Consider the following 16,746-nt stretch of genomic DNA (forward strand, 5'->3'; position numbering starts at 1 on the left):
GAACCCCCAAACCCCACACCCCACCCCCCCACTTCCCCCTGAACCCCCAAACCCCAGATCCTGCCACCCCCAGCCCCCCACTTCCCCCAGAACCCCCAAACCCCAGATCCCGCCACCCCCAGCCCCCCACTTCCCCCTGAACCCCCAAACCCCACATCCCACCGCCCCCTGAACCCCCAAACCCCACATCCTGCCACCCCCAGCCCCCACTTCCCCCTGAACCCCCAAACCCCACATCCCGCCGCCCCCAGCCCCCCACTTCCCCCTGAACACCCAAACCCCACATCCCACCGCCCCCCAGCCCCCCACTTCCCCCTGAACACCCAAACCCCACATCCCACCGCCCCCCAGCCCCCCACTTCCCCCTGAACCCCCAAACCCCAGATCCCGCCACCCCCAGCCCCCACTTCCCCCTGAACCCCCACACCCCACCACCCCCAGCCCCCACTTCCCCCTGAACCCCCAAACCCCACCGCCCCCATCCCCCCACTTCCCCCTGAACCCCCAAACCCCACCGCCCCCATCCCCCCACTTCCCCCTGAACCCCCAAACCCCACATCCCACCGCCCCCAGCCCCCACTTCCCCCTGAACCCCAAAACCCCACATCCCACCGCCCCCAGCCCCCACTTCCCCCTGAACCCCCCACTTCCCCCTGAACCCCCAAACCCCACACCCCACCACCCCCATCCCCCCACTTCCCCCTGAACCCCCAAACCCCAGATCCCGCCACCCCCAGCCCCCACTTCCCCCTGAACCCCCAAACCCCACATCCCACCGCCCCCCAGCCCCCCACTTCCCCCTGAACCCCCAAACCCCACATCCCACCGCCCCCCAGCCCCCCACTTCCCCCTGAACCCCCAAACCCCACATCCCACCGCCCCCAGCCCCCACTTCCCCCTGATCCCCCAAACCCCACATCCCACCGCCCCCAGCCCCCACTTCCCCCTGATCCCCCAAACCCCACATCCCACCGCCCCCAGCCCCCACTTCCCCCGATCCCCCAAACCCCACATCCCGCCGCCCCCAGCCCCCACTTCCCCCTGAACCCCCAAATCCCACATCCCGCCACCCCCAGCCCCCCACTTCCCCCTGAACCCCCAAACCCCCCATCCCACCGCCCCCCCAGCCCCCCACTTCCCCCTGAACCCCCAAACCCCACATCCCACCGCCCCCAGCCCCCCACTTCCCCCTGAACCCCCAAACCCCACATCCCACCGCGCCCCCAGACCCCACTTCCCCCTGAACCCCCAAACCCCCCCACCCCCAGCCCCCCACTTCCCCCTGAACCCCCAAACCCCACATCCCCCCGCCCCCCAGCCCCCACTTCCACCTGAACCCCCAAACTCCATCTCCCGCCACCCCCAGCCCCCCACTTCCCCCTGATCCCCCAAACCCCACATCCCACCGCCCCCAGCCCCCCACTTCCCCCTGAACCCCAAACCCCACATCCCACCGCCCCCCAGCCCCCCACTTCCTCCTGAACCCCCAAACCCCACATCCCACCGCCCCCCCAGCCCCCACTTCCCCCTGAACCCCCAAACCTCAGATCCCGCCACCCCAGCCCCCCACTTCCCCCTGATCCCCCAAACCCCAGATCCCGCCACCCCCAGCCCCCCACTTCCCCCTGAACCCCCAAACACCAGATCCCGCCACCCCCAGCCCCCCACTTCCCCCTGATCCCCCAAACCCCACATCCCGCCACCCCCAGCCCCCCACTTCCCCTTGAACCCCCAAACCCCACATCCCACCGCCCCCCAGCCCCCACTTCCACCTGAACCCCCAAACTCCAGATCCCGCCACCCCCAGCCCCCCACTTCCCCCTGATCCCCCAAACCCCACATCCCACCGCCCCCAGCCCCCCACTTCCTCCTGAACCCCCAAACCCCAGATCCCGCCACCCCAGCCCCCCACTTCCCCCTGAACCCCCAAACTCCAGATCCCGCCACCCCCAGCCCCCCACTGCCCTCCCAGAGCCGGGAGAGAACCTAGGAGTCCTGGCTCCCAGCCCCCCCTGCTCTAACCACCAGCCCCCACTCCCCTCCCAGAGCTGTGATGTCTGTGTCCCAGCAGGGGGCGCTGCCGGGGTGTGGGTGGGCTGGGTCTGCCGGACGCCTGGGTCCGGAGCTGAATCTGCCTGGTCAGAATAAAGCGAATCCTTTTTACTCCTTTCAGGCGGCTGCGTCCGGAGGCTTCTCTGTCCGCGAGCCCCGGGGTGCCCCCCCCGACCCCCCCAGCCTGGGACCCAGGAGCTGGGCTGCTCCCCCCACGGGAATGGCCCCCCCAGGGATCTCACCCGCCCCCCTGCTCTAACCACCAGCCCCCACTGCCCTCCCAGAGCCAGGGAGGGAACCCAGGAATCCTGGCTCCCAGCCCCCCCGGCTCCAACCCACCAGCCCCCACTCCCCTCCCAGAGCCGGGGAGAGAACCCAGGAGTCCTGGCTCCCAGCTCCCCCTGCTCTGACCCACCAGCCCCCACTCCCCTCCCAGAGCCGGGGAGAGAACCCAGGAGTCCGGGCTCCCAGCCCCCCCTGCTCTAACCACCAGCCCCCCTTCCCCTCCCAGAGCCGGGGAGAGAACCCAGGAGTCCGGGCTCCCAGCCCTGCATTAGGGGTGGTGACTGGCCGCGGGGACGGGGCTGAAAAACGAGGAAACAATTTTATGGTGATTCCGGCTGCCCAGTGAAGCCGCAACAGGAAATTCCAGCCCCACAGGTGGTGCCCCTCACTCCCGACCCGCAGCCCCCCCAGCCTGGCCGGTGCCCCTCACTCCCGACCCGCAGCCCCCCCAGCCTGGCCGGTGCCCCTCACTCCCGACCCGCAGCTCCTGCTGGCCAGGTCCTGGGCTCCCCCCAGCTCTGACCCACCAGCCCCCCTTCCCTCCCCTCCCCAGAGCCAGGAGAGAACCCAGGCGTCCGGGCTCCCGGCCCCTGCCCCAGTCCCTAGAAGCTGATACCATCTTCCAGCATGAGTCCCCAACTAATGAGGCGTTGAATGACGTGCTAGACGGGGGGGGGGTGAATTCCTGGGCAGGGGGAAGCTGTTGTAACAGTCTTAAAGTCCCTAAATCTCGGGGGGGGGGGGGCGCTGGGAGCCCGGACTCCTGGGTTCTCTCCTGGCTGGTGGGTCAGAGCAGGGGGCTGGGAGCCAGGACTCCTGGGTTCTCTCCTGGGCTCGGGGAGGAGAGGGGGGCTGGTGGTTAGAGCAGGGGGGGGCTGGGAGCCCGGACTCCTGGGTTCTCTCCTGGCTGGGGGAGGGGGGACTGGTGGGTCAGAGCAGGGGGCTGGGAGCCAGGACTCCTGGGTTCTGGCCCAGCTCCGGGAAGGCAGGACCCCACCCCCATCCCGCTGGGGGTCAGAATCTACCAAGATCTTTATTTATTCTGGCTGGACTCCAGGACCCGCCTCCCTTCTCTCACCCCGCCCCAGCCCCCCCATTCCTCTGCCCGGTCTCAGCAGAGCCCCAGCTGCCTTCTCGGGGGTCCGGCGCTTGCGCTTCCACCTCTCCAAGGAAGGGGGGGCTGGGAAAAGAACCCAGGAGATCGGGAGGGGGGTCTCTGTGGCTGGGTTCATTCTGGGGGTGACCCTGCAGCTGGTGGGTGTTCTGCAGAAAGGTAAGTGCAGGGCCCCTCTTGATCGTTCGGAGAGAACCCAGGCGTCCTGGCCCCCCCCCCATGCCTGCTCCAACCCACCAGCCCCCTCCCAGAACTGGGGGTAGCAGCAGAGTTGGGACCCAGGGGGCTGTAGGAGAGGTGCAGAGCTAGGAGTGGGGGCTGGGAGACCCAGGTGAAGTGGGGGGGGCTAGTGGTTAGAGCCGGGGGAGGGGGGACTGGGAGCCCGGACTCCTGGGTTTTCTCCCCGACTTGTTACTGACTCACTGGGTGACCATGGCCAAGTGATTTGCCCTCCCTGTGCCTCAGTTTCCCTATGTGAATGGGGGTCCCTGGCCCTCCTGGGGCGCCGGCCGAGGATCCCATGTCTCCGCGCAGACGGGTGCAGTCTGGGGGAGCAGCCCAGGTGCCCGTCTGGAGGGTGTGACGGGGCTTTGCCGAGGGGCCGGTTGTGGTTGTGTTGCATTGGCCTGGTGCCCTGCACTGAATTGTGCGTCGCGTTCGCAACGTCCCCGACCCTGCGGCGTTGGCTCGGCCGGCGCCGGCGCGGCTGCATCGGGAGCTTGTGTCGCAGCCTGGGGTGGCCTCTTCCCGGCCGGTGCTGCCGTGGGGGGTCGAGGGCGGCATTGCGCGACTGACCTGCCCAGCCCGCCTGGGTGTGGCTGCGGCCGGCCCTGGTTCTGCCGCGTTGTCCCCCAGCGCTGCAGGATCGTGCCTGAGATTGACAAGGTGCCGGCGCGTTGTTGTGCGGCTTCGCACTGTCCCAGGACCCTGCCTTGCTGCGCTGTGGTGCTGCCCCCCCCCTCACCCCGTCCCTCTCCCTCCAGCCCGCCATGGCCAACGCCTCCCTGGCTCCCAACGCCTCCCTCCCGGACGACCGCGACCCGGCCCTGGCCGTGGCCGAGGTGACCGTCTTGAGCGTGGTCTTCGTGCTGGCCACGCTGAGCAACGGGCTGGTGCTGGCGGCGCTGGGCCGGCGCCGCGCCCGCTCCGCCCCCATGCACCGCTTCATGTGCCACCTCTGCCTGGCCGACCTGGCGGTGGCCCTCTTCCAGGTGCTGCCGCAGCTGCTGTGGGACGTCACCGACCGGTTCCTGGGCCCCGACCCCCTGTGCCGGGCCGTCAAGTACCTGCAGGTGGTGGCCATGTTCGCCTCGTCCTACGTCATCCTGGCCATGACCTACGACCGGCACCGGGCCATCTGCCGGCCGGCGGTGGCCTTCCGCCGGGGCCGCGTCAGCTGGAAGGCCCCGTTGGTGGCAGCGTGGGGATCCGCGCTGCTCCTCAGCCTGCCGCAGCTGTTCATCTTCTCCAAGGTGCGGCTGCCCGAGGGAGCCAGCGAGTGCTGGGCCACCTTCGCCGAGCCCTGGGGGGCCCGGGCCTACGTCAGCTGGGTCACCCTCATGGTCTTCGCCCTGCCCACCCTCTTCATCGCCGCCTGCCAGGCCCTGATCTTCCGCGAGGTGGCCAGGAGCCTGGGGCGGGGCCCCCGGGGGGCCCAGGGCAGGGGGGTCTCGGCGGCCGTGGCCAAGACGCTGCGCATGACGCTGGTCATCGTGCTGGTCTACGTGCTCTGCTGGGCCCCCTACTTCTGCGTCCAGCTCTGGGCCGTGTGGGACCCCCGGGCGCCTGTGGAAGGTGAGACCCCCCCCGGCCTGGAGACCTCCCCCCCCCGGCCCCTCCCCCTGTCCCGGAGACCTCCCCCCAGCACAGCCCCTCCCCCCGCCCTGGAGACCTCCCCCCCTGCACCCCCCCCTGCCTGGAGACCTCCCCCCCAGCACAGCCCCTGCCCCGCCCTGGAGACCTCCCCCCCTGCACCCCCCCCTGCCTGGAGACCTCCCCCCCTGCACCCCCCCTGCCTGGAGACCTCCCCCCCAGCACAGCCCCTCCCCCCGCCCTGGAGACCTCCCCCCCTGACCCCCCCCCGGCCTGGAGACCTCCCCCCCAGCACCTCCCCGGCCCCGCCCTGGATACCTCCCCCCCTGCACCCCCCCTGCCTGGAGACCTCCCCCCCAGCACAGCCCCTCCCCCCGCCCTGGAGACCTCCCCCCCAGCACAGCCCCTCGCCCCGCACTGGATACCTCCCCCCCTGCACCCCCCCCTGCCTGGAGACCTCCCCCCTGCACAGCCCCTCCCCCCGCCCTGGAGACCTCCCCCCCTGCACCCCCCCCTGCCTGGAGACCTCCCCCCCAGCACAGCCCCTGCCCCGCCCTGGAGACCTCCCCCCCTGCACCCCCCCCCGCCTGGAGACCTCCCCCCCCTGCAATTTCCCTCTCCCCGGCCCAGAGACCTCCCCCTGGACCCCCCCGCCTCCACCCCATCTGCCTGGAGACTTCCCCCTCAGCATCTGCCCTGCCCAGACACCTCGCCCCCCTGCACCCCTCCAGCCCCGCCCAGTTCTGAGCCCAGAGACCTCACTAGGAGGCTGCCGGTCGGGAGTGAGGGGCACTGACAGGGCTGGGCTGGCAGGGGCTGCGGATCGGGAGTGAGGGGCACCGACAGAGCTGGAGGCTGCGGGTCGGGAGTGAGGGGCACCGGCAGAGCAGGGGGGCTGCGGGTCGGGAGTGAGGGGCACCGGCAGGGCTGGGGGCTGCGGGTCGGGAGTGAGGCGCACCGGCAGAGCTGGGGGCTGCGGGTCGGGAGTGAGGGGCACCGGCAGAGCTGGGGGCTGCGGGTCGGGAGTGAGGGGCACCGGCAGGGCTGGGGGCTGCGGGTCGGGAGTGAGGGGCACCGGCAGAGCTGGGGGCTGCGGGTCGGGAGTGAGGCGCACCGGCAGAGCTGGGGGCTGCGGGTCGGGAGTGAGGCGCACCGGCAGAGCTGGGGGCTGCGGGTCGGGAGTGAGGGGCACTCGCAGAGCTGACCTTCCCCCCTTTCCCCCCAGGACCAGCCTTCACCCTGCTGATGTTACTCGCCAGCCTGAACAGCTGCACGAACCCCTGGATTTACGGGGCTTTCAGCAGCAGCGTCTCGGGGGAGCTGAGCCGCCTCGTGTGCCCCCGGCTGCCCCGGCCCCGCGCCGGGTCCCTGCCCAGCGACTCCACCCTCACAGGCACCTCAGTGCTGAGCCGGGACCCCCCGGCCTGAGAGCCCCCACGGGCAGCCGGGGGCCCCAGGGACAGACACGGTGTCCTACAAGCCAAGCCGGGGGAGGAGTGCTCGGGCTTTGGGGGGGTTCCTGGAGGGGCCAGCAGGGGAATCTGGCTGGGGGGTCACACGTGGGTGAGGCCTGGGTCCATTTGGGGGAGCAAAGGGACCCCCGTTTACACCTCACTCCCTGAGGGGCCAAACCGGCGCCTGTGAAAGTCACCCCAATAAAAGCGGGGAAGGAGAGAGAGGGTCTGTGATCACTGGGGAAAGGGGGGGCCGGGAGCGAGGGGCACCAGCGGGGTGTAGGGGGAGGTAGATGGATGCGGTGTAGTTTGGTCTGATCACCAGTAGATGGCGCCACAAACAGCTCTACTTCCACCTGCTTTTGGATACCGCCCCTCCGTGCCCAGAGCCAGGACAGAACCCAGGAGTCCGGGCTCCCAGCCCCCGCGGTGCCAGAGAGAACCCAGGAGTCCGGGCTCCACGCCCTCCCGGTGCCCAGAGAGAACCCAGGAGTCCGGGCTCCCAGCCCCACCCCACCCCCAGCTGGGGATAGAACCCAGGAGTCCGGGCTCCCAGCCCGCCCCCAGCTGGGGAGAGAACCCAGGAGTCCGGGCTCCCAGCCCCACCCCACCCCACCCCCAGCTGGGGACAGAACCCAGGAGTCCGGGCTCCCAGCCCCCCCCGGTGCCCAGAGAGAACCCAGGAGTCCGGGCTCCCAGCCCCCGCAGTTGGGTTTCACCCACGTGCGGCCGGTCCCTGTCCCCGCTGTGCCCCTCGCCCAGGCCTCGGGCCTGCGCCTCGCTGGCTGCACATCTGGGCAGGTGGGGGGGGGACGGGACCCAGCACCCTGAAAACCCCGCCCCGCCCCTCCCGAGAGCCCCCAACCCCCAGGTGCCGCCCCCCCTCCGAGCTCGCCCTGGGCGGGGCCTGGATGTGTTGGTGCCCCCCCCTTTGTGTGGGGCTGGGGGGTAGGACCCCCTCAGGGACCCACGGGGGGGGGGGGATTGGGGCACTGCTATAGGGAAGCTCGCAGCCTTAGCACATGTCTCTAGCTGCACCCTCATTGGACCATGTTGCTGTCACCGTAGGCCATGTCAGCTTCTGATTGGCTGCTGGCAGGACTAGGCAGGATTCTAAGGGGAAGGTGTTGGCTGGCCGGTGAATGGCTAGTGAAAGCGTCAATCTCTTCTCTCCTGGCCTCTTATTGGTTGTGTCGGCTCAGCCCTCGCGTCACTTAACTCTTCCTAGAAGGTGATTGGACAGTTTAGGAATTGTGCTCTGTGATTGGCTAAAAGGGGAAAGGCCGGATCATAACCAATCTCCAGAACTGGGATTGGTGCTTTTGATTATGAGGCGGGGCTTATGGCCCATCGGGGTGTCCGATTGGCCGGCAGTGCGGTCTGGGGTAACAGCGGCGCCCACTCCGCCTAGTGACATCAACCCTCCTCCTTCCGGCCGATTGGCCAGGCCTGCACCCAATGAGCGGGGCGCGTGCGGCGGCATGGCCATGCGATTGGCTGAACCCGGCTTCGCGTCGCGATTGGCTGCTCGCGGCCACCTGCCTCCCCGTCCGGGCAGGGTATTGGTCGGAGCCGCTCAGGGAGGCGGGGCCTGTCCGGGAACCGCCCCCTGGGTCTCGGCAGCCGCGCGGAGCCGCCGCTGAGAGAGGGACGCGGAGCCGGAGCCGGAGCCATGAACATCCGGAACGCGCGGGTGCGGGGCGGGGCCAGGACGCCGGGGTCCCCGGGGAGGGGGCGGGGCCGGGAATGGGGGTTGCGGGGGGCTCGGGGCCGGACGCCGGGGTCCCCGGGGGGGGGCCGGACGCCGGGGTTCCCGGGGAGGGGGCGGGGCCGGACGCCGGGGTTCCCGGGGAGGGGGCGGGGCCGGACGCCGGGGTTCCCGGGGAGGGGGCGGGGCCGGACGCCGGGGTTCCCGGGGAGGGGGCGGGGCCGGACGCCGGGGTTCCCGGGGGGGGGCCGGACGCCTGGGTCCCGCGCTGACGCCGCCCCCCCACAGCCCGAGGACCTGACGAACATGCAGCACTGCAACCTGCTCTGCCTGCCCGAGAACTACCAGATGAAATATTACTTCTACCACGGGCTGTCCTGGCCGCAGGTGCGCCCGGGGGCGGGACGCCTGGGGTCCCCGGGGGGCGGGACGCCTGGGGTCCCCGGGGGGGGGGACGCCTGGGGTCCCCGGGGGGCGGGACGGGGGGCGGGACGCCTGGGGTCCCCGGGGGGCGGGACGCCTGGGTTTCCCCCCAGGAAGAGGAGGGGGCCGGACGCCTGGGTTTCCCCCCAGGAGGAGGAGGGGGCCGGACGCCTGGGTTTCCCCCCAGCAAGAGGAGGGGGCCGGGCGCCTGGGTTTCCCCCCAGGAAGAGGAGGGGGCCGGACGCCTGGGTTTCCCCCCAGGAGGAGGAGGGGGTGTTCCAGGGGAGCCGGTTACAGGCAGGTGGGAGGGGACGTGTCCTGGGGAGGGATCCCCCAGCCCCCCGATCTCACCCCGACCTGTCTCCCCCCAGCTCTCCTACATCGCCGAGGACGAGAACGGCAAGATCGTGGGCTACGTGCTGGCCAAGATGTGAGTTGTGGGGCCGGGGGGTCAGCAGCCCCCCAATCCCCACCCTGGCCCCCCTTGTCCTCTCCCCTGCCCCTCCCCTGTGCCCTGCCCCCCCATTCTGCCCGTGGGGCTGGCTCGCCTCTGGGGCTCCATGCTGACTCCTCTCCTGTCGCCCTAGGGAAGAGGACCCCGACGACCTGCCCCACGGACACATCACCTCCCTGGTGCGTGGGGTGCACACGGGGGGAGGGGCTGGAGGGGAGTGGTGCCTGGGGGCTATTGGGGGGGCTGGGTGCACACCATTCGAGGGGGGCAGGTGTGGGTGGGGGCGCCCCATTTGAGGGGGGTGGGGCAGACTGGGGGGGGTGCCCTGTTCAGGGGGGGTCCGGGTGCAGGTCAAGACACCCCCCTGGCTCCCCTAGGCCGTGAAACGCTCCCACCGGCGCCTGGGGCTGGCGCAGAAGCTGATGGACCAGGCGTCCCGCGCCATGATCGAGAACTTCAACGCCAAGTACGTCTCCCTGCACGTCCGCAAGAGGTGAGCCCCCCCCGGGGACCCCCCAGCCCCAGGAGTGCCTGGGACCCCCTTGCTCCCCGTCTGGGATCTCCCCCGGGGACCCCCCTGCTCCACCCGGGGACCCCCCTGCTCCCCGTCTGGGATCCCACCCGGGGACCCCCCAGCCCCAGGACTGCCTCCCCCACGGTTCTCCTGCCCCCCCCCCCCCCCCAGCGATAAACAGCCCGGCTGGTTCTTGCGGCTTTTCATGCCCAGGAGAAAAACCCCTTTGCCTGGGGGGCCCAGCCCTTCCCCCGGTCAGTGTTTCCAGGTGTGGTGTTGAGGGAGCGTGAGGGCCCCTATGATGTCATTGGCCCCCCACACTTCCCATGGGGCAGGGCTGTCTCGGGGGGGTTTCTATCGGCCCCAGGCCCTGGGGTGACCTGGGCCGTGTGTGCGTCTCCTCAGCAAGCCACGGACGGGGTTTGAAAGGCTGCTTGTCGGGAGCTTGAAACCCCCCCCACTGAGAACACGCCAACCCTCTGCCCCCCCCCCCCCCGCCTGCCAGTGACAGCTCAGCCTCCCGGCTGCTGTCTGGGTAACCCCACAATCTTCACCCACCCCCCAGCTCTGAGCCCCACTGCCCTGTGCCCCCCACCTCTGCCCAGAGCCCTGCTCCCCCTGCCCTGTCCCTGGGGGGGGCCAGCCCTGATGGTGCCTCGTGCCCCCATTTACTGACCCCCCCTTCTCTTGCAGTAACCGGGCGGCTCTTCACCTCTACTCCAACACCCTCAACTTCCAGTGAGTGCGGGGGCACCTGGGCGGGCCGGGCGGGGGGGGGTCTGCCTGGTGTGATGGAGCAGGAGCTGTCGGTGTGGGTGGTAGGTGGGAGCCAGGTCTGCAGCTGTAACATGAGCCTGGCCTGGGGGAGGGGAGGTCTCACCTCTGGCTGGGGCGAGACAAAGGGAGGGGGGGGAGTGGAATCAGTCGGCGGTTTGGGAGCTGGGAGGTGGGTTTCAGGGGATCCTAGGCTGGGATCCAGGCACCCTGAACCCCCCAGAAAGGCCAGGTTGAGGGGTCCTGGCTCTGAACACAAGCTGGGCTGTATCCTGTGTTCCTGTTGTTCAATAAACCTTCTGTTTTACTGGCTGGCTGAGAGTCACCGTGAGTTCGGGAAGAGGGGTGCAGGGCCGGACTCCCCCACACTCCGTGACAACTGGTGGCAGCGGTGGGATTCGAACCCACGCAGGCTGGGATCCCCTGAAAACCCACCACCCAGCTCCCAAACTGCCGACTGATTCCACTCCCCCCTTCCCTTTGTCTAGCCCCAGCCAGAGGTGAGACCTCCCCTCCCCCAGGCCAGGCTCAGGTTACAGCTGCAGACCTGGCTCTCACCTATCAACCACACCGACAGCTCCTGCTCCATCACACCTGGCACCCCCAGTGCTAACGTGCTCCCCCCCCCCCCCCTCCAGGATCAGCGAGGTGGAACCCAAATACTACGCGGACGGGGAGGACGCCTACGCCATGAAACGGGACCTGACCCAGATGGCAGACGAGGTTCAGAGAGTGTGTGTGTCCCCCCCCCTGCCCTGCCGGTGCCCCTCACTCCCGACCCGCAGCCCCTGCTCCCCCCCCCAGCCCTGCCGGTGCCCCTCACTCCCGACCCGCAGCCCCTGCTCCCCCCCCCCAGCCCTGCCGGTGCCCCTCACTCCCGACCCGCAGCCCCTGCCAGCCTGGCCCTGTGGTTCTGGCGGGACCCAACTGAGGTGCCAGTTCAGGACCAATCGCTGAACACAGGGCAGTGACGGCCCCTGGCTGGGGTTCCCCCCCCCCCCCCCCGGCACCAAACCCGTCAGCCCCGAGGACTCTGGTCTCCCCCCATTGGGAACCACAAGCAGGGGCGGCTCTGGCCATTTTGCCGCGGCACGGCGGGGGGGGGGGGGGGGGGGGCTCTGCTCCACCGAAGCTGTGGGACCAGCGGACCCTCCCCAGGCTCGTCTGCCGCCCTGCCAGCGACCGGCAGAGCCCCCCCGCGGCAGCCGCCCCCGCCTGGAGCCACAAGTCCCCCCCGCGATTCCCTCCGACACTCCAGTCTCCCCGTGTCCCCACCTGCGCCACTCGGCAGGGGAGGCTGGTTAGGAAACCCAACACCCCAGTAAAGGACCAAGGTTCTCTCGATCCCAAAGAATCAAGCCCCAGACCCAGGTCAATAGACACATCGGATCTTCCCCCCAAATCCCGCTGGTGCCAACCCTCTAGAAGCTAAAATCGAAAGGGAAAAGATCCAGCCGGGAGCTAGAACTGGTGACATGGGATCAATTCCAGCCAGTGATGGCAACGTCCTTGGCTCAGGCTTGTAGCCGCGATGGCCCCTGCAGGTTCAAATCCCGTCCCTGGAACATCCCCCGCTGGGCCGGGTCGTTCAGCCCTTTGTTCAGAGCTTCAGTTCGGAGCAAAGTCCCCCGAGCCTCGGGGCAGGATTGAGGACCAGGTGGAGACGAGGCCTCGGCCTTTTCTCGGCGTTTCCAGGTGTAAGAACCTCTTGGTCCTTCCTGTGGAAAATTACAGCGACATGGAGCCTGGGGTCACATGGGCCAGGCCCGGCACTTGGCCGAGTCACAAGGCGGATCCGCCTCCTCGCCGTGGGTCAGTTGTAGCTGATGGGCCGTAACGGGCCCCCAAGCCGGCCGGGCCGAGCTGACCCCAACTCGTCTGGGGTGTCACCCCACGGCACAGCACGAGTGTGAAGCACGGACAGGACAGAGCCGATATTCACAACTTCCACTACAAAATGACACCTGCACCCGGACAGCACAATCCTACCCAGCACCCCACAAGCTGGCCTAGACCCCGCAGCTCCCCCCCTGCACGTGCCATTTGGTGCCACTACAGGAACTAGGTTACACCCATGTTCTAGATGGGCCCAGATTCTCTCAGTAACGTCCCCCCCAGCCCTGCTGGTGCCCCTCACTCCCGACTCGCAGCCCCCCAGCTCTGCCGGTGCCCCTCACTCCCGACCCCCAGCCCCTGCCCTGCCCAGCTCTGCCGGTGCCCCTCACTCCCGACCCGCAGCCCCTGCCCTCCGGCCCCCCCTGACCCTTCCTCTCCCCACAGCTGAGGCGGCAGCTGGAGCTGAAGGAGCGGACCCGGCAGCCGGCGCTGGAGCACAAGGCCAATCATGGAGGCGACTGCTGCCCGGGGGTGGCGGGGGGCCTGGGGGCCCCCGAGGACAGTGGGGGGGACAGCAAGGACGTGAGCGAGGCCACGGAGAGCACCGACGTGAAGGACAGTTCCGAGGCCTCCGACTCGGCCTCCTAGGGCCCCGCTGTGGGGCACCGGCGCCGCCAGCCCAATAAAGGTCACCACTGAGCCGTGAGGGGTGTGTGGTCTCTGCCCTCCCACCGGGGGCGGCGCCTGGCTCGGAACAGCCCCCTGGGGGGTCACATGCCCCTGGGACCTGCCCTTGCAGCCCCCCTGCACTGCACCCAAGGGAGCCCCCCCCGCCCCCCCCCCCGGAGTGTGTCTGCTGGTGGGGTGAACACAGGGCGGGAGGTTTGGACACAGCCTGGCCCATCCTTAGGTAACGGAGTCACGGCCCAGCAGGGCTGGTCCCAAGCCCCCTGCCCCCCACAGCCCCCCCCCATGGCTGCCCCCACCTGGCTGCCTGGGGGGGGCAGGCTCCAGGGTTGTTAGGCGCTGGGCGTTGTTGGGTGTGGCCCCCCCCTCCCGGCAGCCACAGGGGCGTCACACTGTGAGAAGAATTAGCAGCCTGGGCCCCGGTAACCATGTTCCAGGTGTGGGAAACTGAGGCACACAGTGTATTCAAACAGCCTCCTACAGGAACTGCCCATGTGCCCCTCCCCCAGCCCCCGGTCCGGCCCCCCACTGTCCCTGTGCTGCCCCCCACCCCTTCCTGCCCACTGCGGGGAGCCTCCTGTCCATCAGCTTCCCCCCCAGGGGGGCTCTGCTGTGCTGGGGCGCCTGCCCGCTGATTGGCTCCCCTCCTCCAGCTGTTCGCCACGTTCCGTTCGCCCCGCCCCGCGGCCCAGCTGAGCGCTCACGTTCCACTGGCCCCGCCCACGGGTGGGGCTGCGCTGTCTCAGCGTTCCATTGGCGGGCGCTGATTGGCCGCGGCGCGCCCCGCCCCACCGCGCGTGCACAAAGGGGCGGGGCCCCACGGGAGGCCGGAGGCGGCGGCGATGGGCGAGTCGCGGCTCCTGTCCCGGGCCGAGGCGCTGGAGCTCGGGCCCGGCTGGAGACACGCGTGTCACGCCCTGCTCTGCGCGCCCTGCCCCGGGCGGCTCTTCGGGCGCGTCCCGCTGCGCCACGCCGTGCTGGTGGGGGCCGGTGCGCTCCCCTGGGGGGGGCGGGGGCGGGGGCGGGGCGCTCCCCTGGGGGGGGCGGGGGCGGGGGGGGGCGGGGGCGGGGCGCTCCCCTGGGGGGGGCGGGGCCGGGGCCGGGGCGCTCCCCTGGGGGGGCGGGGGCCGGGGGCGGGGCGCTCCCCTGGGGGGGCCGGGGGGCGGGGGGCTCCCCTGGGGGCCGGGGGCTCCCCGGGGGGGGGCGGGGCCGGGGCCGGGGGGCTCCCCTGGGGGGGCCGGGGCCGGGGGGCTGCCCTGCGGGGCCGGGGGGCCGGGGCAGGGGGCTCCCCTGGGGGGGCTCCCCTGGGGGGGCCCGGGGGGGGCTCCCCTGGGGGGGGCGGGGCCGGGGCCGGGGCGCTCCCCTGGGGGGGCGGGGGCAGGGCCGGCCCTGGGGGGGCCGGGAGCCGGGGGGCTCCCCTGCGGGGGGCTCCCCTGCGGGGGGTGGGGCCGGGGCCGGGGGGCTCCCCTGGGGGGCGGGGGCCGGGGGGCTGCCCCGGGGGGCTCCCCTGGGGGCTCTTCGGGGGGGGACGGGACTGCCCCAGAGCCCCCCGCTAACCCTGCCCCTCCCCCGCAGATGCAGATGCGCTTCGACGGGCGGCTGGGGTTCCCGGGGGGGTTCGTGGACCCCCAGGACGGCTCCCTGGAGGCCGGGCTGAACCGGGAGCTGCGGGAGGAGCTGGGCCCCGGGGCGGCCCCCCTGAGCCTGGCCGAGGGCGACTATCTCGGGGCGCGCTGCGAGGAGACGCCCCAGCGCCTGGTGGCTCATTTCTACGCCAAGCGCCTCAGCCTGGAGCAGCTGCGAGCCCTGGAGGCCGGAGCCACGAAGGCCAAGGACCACGGGCTGGAGGTGGGGGGCGCCCTTCCCTGGCAGCCGGGGCCGGGAACTCAGCGATGGGGGGCTGGGGGCTAGGGGGGCGCTAGGGGCGGGAGGCTGGTTGGGGGCAGGGGGGGCGCTGGGGGCGGGAGGCTGGATGGGGGGCAGGGGGCTGGGGGGGCGCGAGGCTGGTTGGGGGGCAGGGGGCGCTGGGGGCGGGAGGCTGGATGGGGGCAGGGGGCTGGGGGGGCGCTGGGGGCGGGAGGCTGGATGGGGGGCAGGGGGCTGGGGGGGACGCTGGGGGCGGGAGGCTGGATGGGGGCAGGGGGCTGGGGGGGCGCTGGGGGGGGGGCTGGGGGGGGACGCTCACAGCCGGCCCGTCTCGTTGCAGGTCCTGGGGCTGGTGCGCGTCCCCCTCTACACGCTGCGGGATGGGGCCGGGGGGCTCCCCACTTTCCTGTCCAACAGCTTCGTGGGCTGCGCCCGGGAGCAGCTTCTCCAGGCGCTGGGGGCCCTGGGGCTGGTGCCCGAGGCCGAGCTCCGCCGGGCCGACGCCGCCTCTGGGAACGGACCCTGACCCTGGGCGGGGGGGGGGGGGGCACACGCAGCCTGTCCCGTGCAGGGCCGGGGCCTGGGGAGAGGGACCCAGGTGTCCGGGGGGGAGGGAATGACAAGGGGTCCCCCTGTTACTTGCAGGGGGGAAGCTGTGACTGGGGCGGGGGAGGGGTTCAGCAGAGGGCAGGTTCAGCCCCCCCAAAATATCCAGGGGGGGGAGCTGTGACTCTTCCCTTCCTGGCAGGAAGGGGTTAAAGAATAAAGTTACCTCTGTCCCGCCCCCTGCCTTGGTGCCCCCCCCAACTGCCCCCAGGTGTTTTTGGGCCCAACACTAATAAACCTGGATGGAAATGGAACAGGTCGTGTCAGGGGGGGTGTGGGGCATGGAGGGGCTGTGCGGGAGGAGGGACCCACAGCCTGAGCCCTGCCGCTGCCCCTCACTCCCGACCCGCAGCCCCCGCCCGCCCGGGTGCCCCTCACTCCCGACCCGCAGCCCCCGGCCCTGCCCCGCCTGGTCCTGCCGGTGCCCCTCACTCCCAACCCACAGCCCCCGCCAGCCCGGGTGCCCCTCACTCCCGACCCGCAGCCCCCGCCAGCCCAGCCCTGCCCCGCCTGGTCCTGCCGCTGCCCCTCACTCCCGACCCGCAGCCCCCGGCCCTGCCCCGCCTGGTCCTGCCGGTGCCCCTCACTCCCAACCCACAGCCCCCGCCAGCCCGGGTGCCCCTCACTCCCGACCCGCAGCCCCCGCCAGCCCAGCCCTGCCCCACCTGGTCCTGCCGGTGCCCCTCACTCCCGACCCGCAGCCCCCGCCAGCCCAGCCCTGCCCTGCCCCGCCTGGTCCTGCCGGTGCCCCTCACTCCCGACCCGCAGCCCCCGCCAGCCCGGGTGCCCCTCACTCCCGACCCGCAGCCCCCGCCAGCCCAGCCCTGCCCCGCCTGGTCCTGCCGGTGCCCCTCACTCCCGCCCCGCAGCCCCCGCCAGCCCGGGTGCCCCTCACTCCCGACCCGCAGCCCCCGCCAGCCCAGCCCTGCCCCGCCTGGTCCTGCTGCTGCCCCTCACTCCCGACCCGCAGCCCCCGCCAGCCCAGCCCTGCCCCGCCTGGTCCTGCTGCTGCCCCTCACTCCCGACCCGCAGCCCCCGCCAACCCAGCCCTGCCCCGCCTGGTCCTGCCGCTGCCCCTCACTCCCGACCCGCAGCCCCCGGCCCTGCCCCACCTGGTCCTGCCGGTGCCCCTCACTCCCGACCCGCAGCCCCCGCCAGCCC

General features: G+C 71.5%; 3 protein-coding genes across 6 annotated transcripts; all 3 read left to right on the plus strand.

Annotated features, from left to right (window-relative positions):
- The first annotated feature begins 3,472 nt into the window (after positions 1-3,472).
- AVPR2 (arginine vasopressin receptor 2) lies at positions 3,473-6,937 on the plus strand. The gene is made up of 3 exons (XM_045000702.1): positions 3,473-3,610; positions 4,435-5,245; positions 6,489-6,937. Exons 2-3 carry the CDS (start codon positions 4,441-4,443, stop codon positions 6,689-6,691), a joined length of 1,008 nt encoding a protein of 335 aa, XP_044856637.1. The 5' UTR covers positions 3,473-3,610; positions 4,435-4,440; the 3' UTR covers positions 6,692-6,937.
- A 1,381-nt stretch (positions 6,938-8,318) lies between these two features.
- NAA10 (N-alpha-acetyltransferase 10, NatA catalytic subunit) lies at positions 8,319-13,132 on the plus strand. 4 transcript variants are annotated; one of them, XM_045000684.1, is made up of 8 exons: positions 8,319-8,410; positions 8,714-8,812; positions 9,220-9,278; positions 9,436-9,481; positions 9,680-9,795; positions 10,510-10,554; positions 11,229-11,322; positions 12,871-13,132. In XM_045000684.1, the coding sequence occupies exons 1-8, from the start codon at positions 8,390-8,392 to the stop codon at positions 13,072-13,074; spliced, it is 684 nt and encodes a 227-aa protein (XP_044856619.1). In that variant the 5' UTR covers positions 8,319-8,389; the 3' UTR covers positions 13,075-13,132. The 4 variants fall into 4 exon arrangements, with proteins under 4 accessions (XP_044856619.1, XP_044856621.1, XP_044856622.1 ...); XM_045000686.1 differs by having other exon boundaries at positions 11,229-11,313; XM_045000687.1 differs by lacking the exon at positions 10,510-10,554.
- A 409-nt stretch (positions 13,133-13,541) lies between these two features.
- NUDT16 (nudix hydrolase 16) lies at positions 13,542-16,015 on the plus strand. Its single transcript, XM_045000703.1, has 5 exons — positions 13,542-13,550; positions 13,767-13,839; positions 13,921-14,093; positions 14,689-14,961; positions 15,320-16,015. The coding sequence occupies exons 1-5, from the start codon at positions 13,542-13,544 to the stop codon at positions 15,503-15,505; spliced, it is 714 nt and encodes a 237-aa protein (XP_044856638.1). The 3' UTR covers positions 15,506-16,015.
- Positions 16,016-16,746: the final 731 nt, after the last annotated feature.

This window comes from Mauremys mutica, unplaced genomic scaffold (assembly GCF_020497125.1).
Source record: "Mauremys mutica isolate MM-2020 ecotype Southern unplaced genomic scaffold, ASM2049712v1 000710F_np12_obj, whole genome shotgun sequence".
NCBI classification, from domain to species: Eukaryota; Metazoa; Chordata; order Testudines; family Geoemydidae; genus Mauremys; species Mauremys mutica.

Bases quoted from the DNA above. Each gene is read 5' to 3' on its own strand.
- AVPR2 (XM_045000702.1), top strand. From the start codon at position 4,441: ATGGCCAACGCCTCCCTGGCTCCCAACGCCTCCCTCCCGGACGACCGC. The intron at 5,246-6,488 runs GTGAGACCCCCC...CTTTCCCCCCAG, and splicing joins CCCCCGGGCGCCTGTGGAAG to GACCAGCCTTCACCCTGCTG.
- NAA10 (XM_045000684.1), top strand. From the start codon at position 8,390: ATGAACATCCGGAACGCGCGG. The intron at 8,813-9,219 runs GTGCGCCCGGGG...GTCTCCCCCCAG, and splicing joins ACGGGCTGTCCTGGCCGCAG to CTCTCCTACATCGCCGAGGA. The intron at 9,279-9,435 runs GTGAGTTGTGGG...CTGTCGCCCTAG, and splicing joins GGCTACGTGCTGGCCAAGAT to GGAAGAGGACCCCGACGACC.
- NUDT16 (XM_045000703.1), top strand. The intron at 13,840-13,920 runs GTGGGGCTGCGC...GCGTGCACAAAG, and splicing joins TCCACTGGCCCCGCCCACGG to GGGCGGGGCCCCACGGGAGG. The intron at 14,094-14,688 runs GTGGGGGCCGGT...CCTCCCCCGCAG, and splicing joins CGCTGCGCCACGCCGTGCTG to ATGCAGATGCGCTTCGACGG.